This window comes from Doryrhamphus excisus, chromosome 22 (genome assembly GCF_030265055.1).
Source record: "Doryrhamphus excisus isolate RoL2022-K1 chromosome 22, RoL_Dexc_1.0, whole genome shotgun sequence".
NCBI lineage: Eukaryota > Metazoa > Chordata > Actinopteri > Syngnathiformes > Syngnathidae > Doryrhamphus > Doryrhamphus excisus.
This window is the reverse complement of record NC_080487.1, coordinates 13,321,046-13,334,348: the sequence shown is the minus strand read 5'-3', so window position 1 is coordinate 13,334,348 and position 13,303 is coordinate 13,321,046. Positions and strand designations below refer to the sequence as shown.

The following is a 13,303-nucleotide window of genomic DNA, read 5'->3' as shown; positions in this document are numbered from 1 at the left end:
TCAGGACTCTGGGAAGCGGCAGCAGCGGCTTAAGAAAAATGACGAAAAACATAATTATTTAAGCTAAGCTACTGTAACACTCCAGTTATGTCAAAGAGCTTATCCACATGGAAACATTTTCAAAGTATTTTTGTCGTTTCATCCTTTCATGTACATAAAAATGGCGTTCTGAAATGATATTTTATTAACATTTTTAACGTTTGTCATTTACATACAGACAAGCAAATACGCTACTTTTTGAAAACGATTAATGTCACTTGACCAAAAAAAAAAAAATCTCTAGAATATTTCCATGTGGACAAAGTCAAAGTTCGAGTCAGGACTCTGGGAAGCGGCAGCAGCGGCTTAAGAAAAATGACGAAAAACATATTTATTTAAGCTAAGCTATTGTAACACTCCAGTTATGTCAAAGACAACATAAATCAGGCTTAATTTGTCCACGCTTGCCGTACTTTTTCTTGTGTTAGCAGTAGCAAGTATAAAGTCACTTTGTAATCAAACTAAATAAAACCAAAATAAAGCAAAACTACTCGCCCTAATAGACATATATAATGGAGAATAAGTAAGAGTTTGTTGTCAAATCTCTATAAAATGTGTATGCAAGTCATATGTAATTAATTATACATATAGTAGTCCCTCGTTTATTGCAGTTTTAATAAGTGAATTTCCACAAAGTAGGATTCCTTATTAATAAACATTGTTTTTTTTTTAACACTATTAGAACCCTGTTGGTTTGTTTTTCGATTTGTTTCTTGTTTTTTCTTTGTAAAGTCTTGATGATAGTGATGGTCTTCTTGTCAGTTTCCCAGTGTTTCTTTTTAACGCTGCACGTTTTTCTGCGCACCCTTGGGGAATGCACTAAAATCGAGGAGAAAAGCACGATAATTAACGTATTTCCAACCCCGCAATTACACCGCGCAATTACTTTGTGGGTGCGTTTGAACTCAAGTCACGCTGGCAACATATCCCGCTCGCTAAAAAGTTCAAAGCGCTGAAGAAAAAAATCAACCATGCCACACACAGCCTGACTGATTAGAAGCTGCAGGTCGCTAAGAAGCCACTAGAGGGCGACATTGACTTAACTATGATGGATCTCTGTAATCTTGTGTTTCTTCAAGGGAAAGTACTTCATGGTGCAGGATGCGTACAGCAAAGCGGACGTCCTCAGTACCACCGGCACCTACGGGGCGCCCAATTTCCGCCAGGTCAAGGGGTCCTACCCGCTGTACGGGATGGGTCAGCCCAGCCTGAATGGCTTCAAGCAGGTTCTGCAGAGGCTCCAAGCGCAAGGACATGAGGTGGAGTCATGTGACATTAAGGAAGAAGACAACACAGACTTTTGATGTTCCTTTTTTTTTTTCTTCATCAGGAAGTCATATTCTTTTGCGTGCGAGAGGAGCCTGTGGTCTTCCTGCGCAAGGGTGACGACTTTGCCCCGTACACCCCCAGGAGGAAGGAAAACCTCCATGAGAACCTTCATGGTCTGGACAAAGAGGAGCAAGTGGAAAGCTTGGAGCTCACCATCAGGAAGGAGGTGACTAACTCAGCACCTTCTACTCTATTTGTGTTTTATTTCCTCAAGCGACAAAACGGTTATTTATTCTGTTCCTCCGCAGCTCCACGATTTTGCCAAGCTCAACGACAACGTCTTCTACATCTACAACGACATCGAGTTCCTCAAGGACGAGCCTCAGAAGACGCTCATCACGTGCGAGGAGGACATCCACGTGACCGAGGAGGTCTACAAGAGGCCCGTGTTCACCATGCCAGCCTACAGGTGGTCTACGTTGCTCCTCTTGAGTCTGTCCGTATGTTCCTAAATGACGTAAATCTGACTTCCTGTTTGGTTCAGGTATTATAGATTACCACTGCCAGTAGAGGGAGCCCCACTGGAACAAGACTTGGACGCTTTTGTAAACATACTCAGGGTAAGTCGTTATGACACATTTTCACTGTTTATATCTTTTTATATCTATTTATTTTATTTGATCTTTTTAGTTTATTGATTATCTGTCAACTGTGAATGTGAAATAATAATATTAATATTTACTATAAGGTGGCCGAGTGGTAATTGTCACAAATTACATCCAATTAGAGCATAGAAAACTTGTTTACCTGTTTGTTTTTAATATTACTAGAGCCCTCCAGACATGAAATAGCACCCCTATAGTCACTTTTACACTTGTATTACACAGTATAGTAATAAAATAAGACTTGTTTGATGTGGGTTGGGGCGGCACGGCGCTCGAGTCCTCACAGCTCGAGACCTCACAGCTAGGAGACCAGGGTTCAATTCCACCCTCGGCCATCTCTTTGTGGAGTTTGCATGTTTTCTCCGGGTTCTCCGGGTTTCCTCACACATTCCGAAAACATGCTAGGTTAATTAGCGACTCCTAATTGTCCATAGGTATGAATGTCGCCTCTTGCGAAAGACAGCTGGGATAGGCTCCAGCAACCCCCGCGACCCTCTTGAGGATAAGCGGTAGAAAATGAATGAATGAATGAATGATGTGGGTTGATGTAAAGTTAGAGTTTTAGCTAGCGTGGGTTAATACACTTGTGTAGGTTTCCTCCCACATTCCAAAAACATGCTAGGTTAATTAGCCACTCCAAATTGTCCATAGGTATGAATGTGAGTGTGAATGGTTGTTTGTCTATATGTGCCCTGTGATTGGCTGGCCACCAGTCCAGGGTGTACCCCGCCTCTCGCCCCGAAGACAGCTGGGATAGGCTCCAGCACGCCCCTGCGATCCTCTTGAGAATAAGCGGTATAGAAAATGAATGAATGAAAACTTGTTTACACTACTAGAGCCCTCAAAACATGAAATAGCGCCCCTATAGTCACTTTTACACTTGTATTACCCAGTATAGTAATGAAATAAGACAAATTACTTGTTTGATGTGTATTAGAGTTTTAGCTTGGCCCTTGTGTGGGTTTCCTCCCACATTCCAAAAACATGCTAGCTTAATTAGCGACTCCCAAATTGTCCATAGGTATGAATGTGAGTGTGAATGGTTGTTTGTCTATATGTGCCCTGTGATTGGCTGGCCACCAGTCCAGAGTGTACTGCCTCCCGCCTCTCGCTCGAAGACAGCTGGGATAGGCTCCAGCACCCTCGTGAGGATAAGCAGTAGAGAATGAATGAATAAATTTTATCGTTAGAGGTACCAAAAAAAGTGTGTGCATGCACCCCTGATATATATATATATATACGTATATGTAGGACATACTTAAATACTTCTATTTATAAATACATTTATAGTACGAGGGACTTTTTTTTAAAGTATCTTTTAGGCTGAAGAAGTGAGTACCCTGTTCTAGTACATTTGGATCTTTTCCTTTGTGTCATATGAGAGTTATTTATAGCACAAATCTGCTATTTAGTCCTTTTATTCTGTTTTACTCTTCACTCACACGAGATGTTCGTGTTGTTCTTTTCTGTGTTTTTTCTTCTTTCTGTGGACGAATGTATCAATTATTGCCTCTTTTCCACTGCATACAAAAGTGGGTACTATTTCCACAAGCAGCATGCAATATAATATATCGATATTTCCTTTAAATCAAACATATTGGTTCTTATCGATAGTAGTACTTTTGAACATAAACATCATAAAAGAGTTATTATTTTTCCTTCCCAGGAGAGCCCCAGCTTGTCTCTGGGACACGACGCCACACGGCAGCCACCCGCCCTGCTCTTTAGTTGCCAGGTGGGCGTTGGGCGCACCACCCTGGCCATGATCCTGGGCACGCTGGTGATGAACCACCTCAGGGGCGACTCGTGTCCGCCGCCTCAGTAAGAACTTATCACCATGACAACATACGACACTTGTGATACATTCTTTTTTTTTTTTTTTCATGCAGACTTGAGAAGGTGCCTGCGTCTTCAGAGCCCAAACCGATTTTCCGCATCATCCAGTCTCTCATCAGCAGGCTCCCTAACGGACAGCAAATAGTGGAAGAGGTGAACCCATGGTAGTACGTGTTGGGATTACACTTTTGTAATAAAAAAGGCTAACAGTGTGTTCCTCCTCAAAGGTGGACCAGGCGATAGCGCTGTGTTCGGAAATGCACAACATAAAAGAAGCAATATACGAGAACAAGAGCAAGTTGGAGGGCATTGGAGATGATTACCAGATTCAGGTTGGTAGGCTCCAGGATCCCCCGCAACCCCCATGAGGATAAGTGGTAGAAAATGAATGAATGAAAACTCATTTACCTGTTTTTTTTTTAACATTACTAGAGCTCCCCAGACATGAAATAGCACCCCTATAGTCACTTTTACACTTGTATTACCCAGTATAGTAATAAAATAAGACAAATTACTTTTTAGTTTTAGCTTGGCGTGGGTTAATACCCTTGTGTAGGTTTCCTCCCACATTTCAAAAACATGCTAGGCTAATTAGCGACTCCAAATTGTCCATAGGTATGAATGTGAGTGTGAATGGTTGTTTGTCTATATGTGCCCTGTGATTGGCTGGCCACCAGTCCAGGGTGTACCCCGTCTCTCGCCTGAAGACAGCTGGGATAGGCTCCAGCACCCCCGCAACCCTTGTGAGGATATGCGGTAGAAAATGAATGAATGAAAACTTGTTTACCTGTTTTTTTTAACATTACTAGAGCTCCCCAGACATGAAATAGCACCCCTATAGTCACTTTTACACTTGTATTACCCAGTATAGTAATAAAATAAGACAAATGACTTGTTAGTTTTAGCTTGGCGTGGGTTAATACCCTTGTGTAGGTTTCCTCCCACATTTCAAAAACATGCTAGGCTAATTAGCGACTCCAAATTGTCCATAGGTATGAATGTGAGTGTGAATGGTTGTTTGACTATATGTGCCCTGTGATTGGCTGGCCACCAGTCCAGGGTGGATCCCGTCTCTCGCGCTGAAGACAGCTGGGATAGGCTCCAGCACCCCCCGCAACCCTTGTGAGGATAAGCGGTAGAAAATGAATGAATGAAAACTTGTTTACCTGTGTTTTTTTAACATTACTAGAGCTCCCCAGACATGAAATAGCACCCCTATAGTCACTTTTACACTTGTATTACCCAGTATAGTAATAAAATAAGACAAATGACTTGTTTGAAGTTAAGAGTTTTAGCTTGGCGTGGGTTAATACCCTTGTGTAGGTTTCCTCCCACATTCCAAAAACATGCTAGGTTAATTAGCGACTCCAAATTGTCCATAGGTACAAATGTGAGTGTGAATGGTTGTTTGTCTATATGGGCCCTGTGATTGGCTGGCCACCAGTCCAGGGTGTACCCCGCCTCTCGCCCTGAAGACAGCTGGGATAGGCTCCAGCACCCCCGCGACCCTCGTGAGTATAAGCGGTAGAAAATGAATGAATGAAAACTTGTTTACCTGTTTTTTTTTCAACATTACTAGAGCCCCGCAGACATGAAATAGCACCCCTATAGTCACTTTTACACTTGTATTACCCAGTATAGTAATAAAATAAGACAAATGACTTGTTAGTTTTAGCTTGGCGTGGGTTAATACCCTTGTGTAGGTTTCCTCCCACATTCCAAAAACATGCTAGGCTAATTAGCGACTCCAAATTGTCCATAGGTATGAATGTGAGTGTGAATGGTTGTTTGTCTATATGGGCCCTGTGATTGGCTGGCCACCAGTCCAGGGTGGACCCCGCCTCTCGCCCTGAAGACAGCTGGGATAGGCTCCAGCACCCCCCGCAACCCTTGTGAGGATAAGCGGTAGAAAATGAATGAATGAAAACTTGTTTACCTGTTTTTTTTAACATTACTAGAGCTCCCCAGACATGAAATAGCACCCCTATAGTTACTTTTACACTTGTATTACCCAGTATAGTAATAAAATAAGACAAATGACTTGTTAGTTTTAGCTTGGCGTGGGTTAATACCCTTGTGTAGGTTTCCTCCCACATTCCAAAAACATGCTAGGCTAATTAGCGACTCCAAATTGTCCATAGGTATGAATGTGAGTGTGAATGGTTGTTTGACTATATGTGCCCTGGGATTGGCTGGCCACCAGTCCAGGGTGTACCCCGCCTCTCGCCCTGAAGACAGCTGGGATAGGCTCCAGCACCCCCGCGACCCTCGCGAGTATAAGCGGTAGAAAATGAATGAATGAAAACTTGTTTACCTGTTTTTTTTCAACATTACTAGAGCCCCGCAGACATGAAATAGCACCCCTATAGTCACTTTTACACTTGTATTACCCAGTATAGTAATAAAATAAGACAAATGACTTGTTTGATGTGGGTTGATGTCAAGTTAGAGTTTTAGCTTGGCGTGGGTTCATACCCTTGTGTAGGTTTCCTCCCACATTCCAAAAACATGCTAGGCTAATTAGCGACTCCAAATTGTCCATAGGCATGAATGTGAGTGTGAATGGTTGTTGTACCAGTCCAGGGTGGACCCCGTCTCTCGCCCGAAGACATCTGGGATAGGCTCCAGCATACTCGCGACCCTCGTTAGGATAAGTGGTACAGAAAATGGATGGATTGATATTTGTTTTTATATATATTTTTTATGCTCATGCCCATTCATTCACACAATCCTCTGTGTTGACCTTCAGGGAAACAGCACCAAAGACTACTTCCTCAACAGAGCCAGGCAGAGCTTGGAGCGCTACTTCTACTTGATTGTGTTTAACGCATACCTCCATGAGCAGGTGGGTGGGTGGATGGCGGCGAAGGACTCGCCGCTGATTGCAAAGTATTTCCCATCAGCTGCTAAAGTCATTTGTTACACGTTGCAGTATCCTCTTGCCTTCGTGTCCAACTTCAGCCGGTGGATGTGCTGCCACACTTGGCTGTACCGCCTCCTGGCCCGTATGGACCTTTCCGAGCTGTCGGCACCGCCCCAGCTGGTCACCAGGGGAGCCCGTGTCCTGGCGAGTATTTATTACCATCCTTCACACTTTGTGCTTGTAATGATGCAACATTAGTCTCATCAAATTAGGACTTATGATGGCGGCTTTTGCCAAAGCTCGGTCTACATTTAAAGCAGAATCCATTCACATATGATGGCGGAGCTCGCCCAGCGCTGCCTCCCAGTCCTCCCAGTCTTGCCCAAATCCAAGAGAGCCTCAGTCATGAGGAGAAGAATGCAGATTAATCTCGTGACTAATCACGTGACCCACTGGGATCCAGTGTCTTCTATCATGAACACATGGGATGCAATTCCCATCAAGCTGGTTTTAATGTAGGGCTGCACGGTGGGCGAGTGGTTAGCGTGCAGACCTCACAGCTAGGAGACCAGGGTTCAATTCCACCCTCTGTGCATCTCTGTGTGAAGTTTGCATGCGGGTACTCCGAATGTGAAATAATAATATTAATATTTACTATACGTGGCCGAGTGGTAATTGTCACAAATTACATCCAATTAGAAAACCTGTTTACCTGTTTTTTTAATATTACTAGAGCCCTCCAGACATGAAATAGCACCCCTATAGTCACGTTTACACTTGTATTACACTTTATAAAAGTGGAAAAGCGGTAGAAAATGAATGAATGAATGATTTGTGGGGCTTTGTGGGGCTGCACGGTGGACGAGTGGTTAATGCGCAGACCTCACAGCTAGGAGACGAGGGTTCAATTCCACCCTCAGGCATCTCCGTGTGGAGTTTGCATGTGTGGGTTTTCTCCGGGTACTCCGAATGTGAAATAATAATATTAATATTTACTATAGGTGGCCGAGTGGTAATTGTCACAAATTACATCCAATTAAAAAACCTGTTTACCTGTTTTTTTTAATATTACTAGAGCCCTCCAGACATGAAATAGCACCCCTATAGTCACTTTTACACTTGTATTACACTTTGTAAAAGTGGAAAAGCGGTAGAAAATGAATGAATGAATGATTTTAATGTGGGGCTGCACGGCCGTCGAGTGGTTAGTGCGCAGACCTCACAGCTAGGAGACCAGGGTTCAATTCTGCCCTCTGTGCATCTCTGTGTGAAGTTTGCATGCGTGGGTTTTCTCCGGGTACTCCGAATGTGAAATAATAATATTAATATTTACTATAGGTATAATATTACTAGAGCCCTCCAGACATGAAATAGCACCCCTATAGTCACGTTTACACTTGTATTACACTTCGTAAAAGTGGAAAAGCGGTAGAAAATGAATGAATGAATGATTTTAATGTGGGGCTGCACGGCGGTCGAGTGGTGAGCGCGCAGACCTCACAGCGAGGAGACCAGGGTTCAATTCCACCCTCAGGCATCTCTGTGGGTTTTCTCCGGGTACTCCGGTTTCCTCCCACATTCCAAAAACATGCTAGGTTAATTAGCCACTCCAAATTGTCCATAGGTATGAATGTGAGTGTGAATGGTTGTTTGTCTATATGTGCCCTGTGATTGGCTGGCCATCAGTATACCCCGCCTCTTGCTCCAAGGATAGGCTCCAGCATGTCTCGTGAGGATAAGCGGTACAATGAATGATTTTAATGTTGACATGTTCTTCTGTCTGGGCAGGTGGCTAACGAGTACTTGGCCCCCGATGTCCTCAGCACGGTGAAGGAGATGAAGGCGGTCAACTTCAGACGAGTGCCCAAGATGCCCGTGTACGGAATGGCGCAACCGACATCAGAGGTGCAGCTTCAGAGCTGCTCTAATCCTCCCTAATGGGTCCTGAGGGGTCCAGGGATAACGTGTGTGTTCCTTGCCGTCGGCAGGCCACAGGAGCCGTGCTGGCCCACCTGATGGACGAGAAGAGGAAGCACAGTCACGTGTTGTGGGTCAACCTGCAGGAGGAGCTGGTCCTCGAAGGCAACGGCCAGATCTTCACGCAGAGGGAGCCATCGCACTTGGATCAGCACATTCCCGTCCCGTCTTCGGACCCGCACGTCATCGAGGTGAAGAGCGGACAATTCCCACCTGTGGCTTTTCCAGGCGTCTCACTTTCACCTGCTTTCAGAAATTGGAGAGCTCCCTGAAGGATGAGATCATGCGAGGCCAGAAGTGGCTGGAGGTGACGCTGGAGCAGGAGAAGCAAATGAAGATGTTCAAAAGCGTCTTGACGGTGAAGGACATCTTCACACAGCACAAAAACTCCACGCAGGGTCTGGTCTACAAGCGCATCCCTTTGGCGGACTGCAGCGCCCCCCGGGAGGAGGTAATTAAGTTAATCACAAATGCATCCAATTGGAGCATTTTTTACATTACTAGAGCCCTCAAGACATGAAATAGCACCCCTATAGTTACTTTTACACTTATATTACCCAATATAGTAATGAAATAAGACAAATGACTCTGATGACTTTGATGTGTGTTTGAGTTTTAGCTTGGCGTGGGTTAATACCCTTGTGTGGGTTTCCACCCACATTCCAAAAACATGCTAGGTTAATTAGCCACTCCAAATTGTCCATAGGTATGAATGTGAGTGTGAATGGTTGTTTGTCTATATGTGCCCTGTGATTGGCTGGCCACCAGTCCAGGGTGTACCCCGCCTCTCTCCCAAAGATAGCTGGGATAGGCTCCAGCACACCTCCTGCGACCCTTGTGAGGATAAGCAGTAGAAAATGAATGAATGAAAACTTGTTTACCTGTTTTTTTAACATTACTAGAGCCCTCCAGACATGAAATAGCACCCCTATAGTCACTTTTACACTTGTATTATCCAGTTTAGTAATAAAATAAGACAAATGACTTGTTTGATGTGTATTAGAGTTTTAGCTTGGCCTTGTGTAGGTTTCCACCCACATTCCAAAAACATGCTAGGTTAATTAGCCACTCCAAATTGTCCATAGGTATGAATGTGAGTGTGAATGGTTGTTTGTCTATATGTGCCCTGTGATTGGCTGGCCACCAGTCCAGGGTGTACCCCGCCTCTCGTCCCGAAGACAGCTGGGATAGGCTCCAGCACGCCCCTGCGATCCTCTTGAGAATAAGCGGTATAGAAAATGAATGAATGAAAACTTGTTAACCTGTTTTTTTTTTTAAACATTACTAGAGCCTCCCAGACATGAACTAGCACCCCTATAGTCACTTGGATTATAGGCTGGAGCCTATCCCAGTATAGTATAGTAATAAAATAAGACAAATGACTGGTTTGGTGTGTGTTAGAGTTTTAGCTTGGCGTGGGTTAATACCCTTGTGTGGGTTTCTTCCCCCATTCCACAAACATGCTAGGTCAATTAGCCACTCCAAATTGTCCATAGGTATGAATGTGAGTGTGAATGGTTGTTTGTCTATATGTGCCCTGGGATTGGCTGGCCACCAGTCCAGAGTGTACCCCGCCTCTTGCCCCGAAGACAGCTGGGATAGGCTCCAGCACGCCCCCGCGACCCTCGTGAGGATAAGCGGTAGAAAATGAATGAATAAAAACTTGTTTACCTGTTTTTCTTAACATTACTAGAGCCTCCCAGACGTGAACTAGCACCCCTATAGTCACTTGGACTATAGGCTGGAGCCTATCCCAGTATAGTATAGTAATAAAATAAGACAAATTACTAATTTGATGTGTGTTAGAGTTTTAGTTTGGCGTGGGTTAAAACCCTTGTGTAGGTTTCCTCCCACATTCCAAAAACATGCTAGGTTAATTAGCCACTCCAAATTGTCCCAAACTGTCTCGCCCCGAAGACAGCTGGGATAGGCTCCAGCACCACCGCGACCCTTGTGAGGATAAGCAGTAGAAAATGAATGAATAAAAACTTGTTTACCTGTTTTTTTTAACATTACTAGAGCCCCCCATACATGAAATAGCACCCCTAGAGTCTGAAGTATTGTACATGTACAGGATTTTGACAAGCTGCTGGACGCCATGAAGAGTGCCCTGGCCGAGGATTCTCGCTCGGCGTTTGTCTTCAACTGCTCCAACGGCAAAGGCCGGACCACCACTGCTATGGTGGTCTCTGTGCTCACTTTGTGGCACTTCAACGTAAGACCCCCGACACCTTCCATGCTCACATTAGTGCCAAATTGGACTAAAATGTGTATTTTCTTGCCTGCAGGGGTTTCCGGAATTTACCGAAGATGAGATAGTTAGCGTCCCTGATGCCAAGTACACAAAAGGAGAGTTTCAGGTACAAGTTTTTTGTTCGTATTAATAACATATTAGAAGATTGTAAACATATTTTCTATGCCATAACTAATGATGTGTTGTGCGCAGGTGGTGATGCAACTGGTGCGCCTCCTCCCCGACGGCAACCGGATGAAGTGCGAGGTGGACATGGCGCTGGACTCGGTCTCGGAGACCATGACCCCCATGCACTACCACCTGAGGGAGATCATCATCTGCACCTACAGACAGGTAAGCTTCCGTGGAATACGCGCCACTGCACGCGACGCCCTATAGAAGAGGGGGACAGGAAACGTAATTTTCCTCTCCTCCCTCGCCACCTCCACTCGGCGCCAGCGCACACGAAAGACAGGAATGTGCCGTTCTCAGCAAGCGACGGGGCTGCCGAGCGTGGAAAAATTGATTATGATGTAACTTAATGGAATTCCTTGTGGGGCTCTGCGGGAGAATGAGCCAAAAGAAGCAGAACAGGAAATGAAATGCTTGTCGCAGGGTGCATAAGGTGGATCCCAGTATCTGTCCTAAGGTTTCGCTGTCATTTCATTTAGATTAGATTAGATTAGATTAGATTGAACTTTATTGTTATTGCTCATGTCACTTGTACAGGGCAACAAAATGCAGTTAGCATCCAACCAGAAGTGCAATTTTTATAAGTACATTAGTATGGACAGATCTATGTAAATAAAACTATACAGGCTATGACTATAATACAGTGAGGATATGTACAGGGATATAAATGACTATAATATGGCTATTGTAGATTATACAGATTATAAACAGTATGGGTATGACAATATATAACAGGGGTCCCCAAACTTTTTCCAATGAGGGCCACATGACTTTTCCCTCCTCTGAAGGGGGGCCAGGGGCAGGGTAGTTTGTTTGTTTGTTTATGTTCTATGACTGGGGCAAAGTGTGTTTGTAGTAACATTGCTCACCATAGGTTACCATTTCCAGTTCTATGACGGAAAAATGTACATGCTTTATTGTTCAGGGGGCCGGGTCAAATGTGGAAGTGGGCCGTGTCCGGCCCCCGGGCCTTAGTTTGGGGACCACTGATATATAATAACAGTAATATATACAGTATTGCAATGGAGTGACTAGGGTATGGAAATGACTATAATATGGCTATTGTAGATTATACAGATTATAAACAGTATGGATATGACAATATATAATAGCAGTAATATGTACAGTATTGCAGTGAAGTGACTAGAGTAGAGTATGGTTATTGCAGATTATATAAATTATAAACAGTATGATCAATGAATCAACAGATAGTATATGTACAATAGTGCAATGAAGTGATGGGGGAGGGCATAGGTCAGCGGGGGGGTGTACGTAGTGGAATGGGTGGGCAATGGGGGGCAGAGTTCAGCAAGGAGACAGCTGTTGGGAAAAAGAAAATATCATTTAGAGCCACGTGCTCGATTGCAATCTGCTTGATGGGATTTCAGAAGATATTTTCTTTTGAGGAAATAACCGGGCTTAAACTCTTAAAGTCATAAAACTTTTATTAAAAATTTTAACTTGTATAAAAAACTAACACTCCTGTATGATAAAACTACTAGTCATATGACAGATATGGAATTGCTCCCATTGAGAAGCCAGATGGTTTCCTCCATCATAGTAGGTCAGGGTTCCTATGCATCTTGGAAAACATGGAAAATGAATGAGCAATTTTCCGGTCTTGGAAAATGAGGGAAAAAAAAGGTCAGATATCCAGAAAAACTATTTATCCTCCCCCCCGTCTTGTGAATGAACGGGCATTTTTTGCCCCCTTTGTAGCACCCGGAGACAAAACTAGCAATAGAAGTAGAAAATGATTGCTAGTATTGATCCGTGTACTTTTATAAATTGTCTCTATAGTGGCTGAAAATACCCTGAAAAATAATTTCAGGGAAAAAGTGGGATGTCTGTAAGTGTTTTTTCTGCTTCTATGGTTATCATCACACAGGTACCCGCAAAATACTAAGTCCTTGATTATGACTTTTGAGGCATATGTATATGGTGGTACAGTCATCGGTTTTTCAAATATTTATTTGTACTTGTACAGCCTATTATTATTTTTAAAAAAATGCTAAATTATGCATTTTCAAGCATAAATAGCGAAATGAAGAGCGAAAATGCAGAGATGAGGATGCTGAGGTTCTCATTGGGAGTGACCAGGATGGATAGGATCAGGAAGGAGTACATTAGAGGGACATTTCATGTTAAGAAGCCTTGGAGATAAAGTCCTTTAGGCCAGACTGAGATGGTTTGGACATGTCCAGAGGAGAGATAGTCAATATATTTGTA

The 13,303-nt window shown here is 43.6% G+C and overlaps 1 protein-coding gene across 3 annotated transcripts in view; it reads left to right on the top strand.

Moving 5' to 3' along the window:
* Positions 1 to 13,303, top strand: part of pald1a (phosphatase domain containing paladin 1a) — a 48,855-nt gene that overhangs the window by 16,763 nt on the left and 18,789 nt on the right. For all 3 annotated transcript variants that reach the window (XM_058061025.1, XM_058061026.1, XM_058061024.1), the window contains 15 exons: positions 1,119 to 1,298; positions 1,370 to 1,534; positions 1,617 to 1,777; positions 1,853 to 1,928; positions 3,640 to 3,794; positions 3,863 to 3,962; positions 4,037 to 4,141; positions 6,559 to 6,654; positions 6,742 to 6,876; positions 8,461 to 8,577; positions 8,661 to 8,840; positions 8,903 to 9,100; positions 10,724 to 10,864; positions 10,938 to 11,009; positions 11,096 to 11,236. In XM_058061025.1, the coding sequence (XP_057917008.1) occupies positions 1,119 to 1,298; positions 1,370 to 1,534; positions 1,617 to 1,777; positions 1,853 to 1,928; positions 3,640 to 3,794; positions 3,863 to 3,962; positions 4,037 to 4,141; positions 6,559 to 6,654; positions 6,742 to 6,876; positions 8,461 to 8,577; positions 8,661 to 8,840; positions 8,903 to 9,100; positions 10,724 to 10,864; positions 10,938 to 11,009; positions 11,096 to 11,236 (2,022 nt within the window). The remainder of the gene's footprint in view (positions 1 to 1,118; positions 1,299 to 1,369; positions 1,535 to 1,616; positions 1,778 to 1,852; positions 1,929 to 3,639; positions 3,795 to 3,862; positions 3,963 to 4,036; positions 4,142 to 6,558; positions 6,655 to 6,741; positions 6,877 to 8,460; positions 8,578 to 8,660; positions 8,841 to 8,902; positions 9,101 to 10,723; positions 10,865 to 10,937; positions 11,010 to 11,095; positions 11,237 to 13,303) is intronic.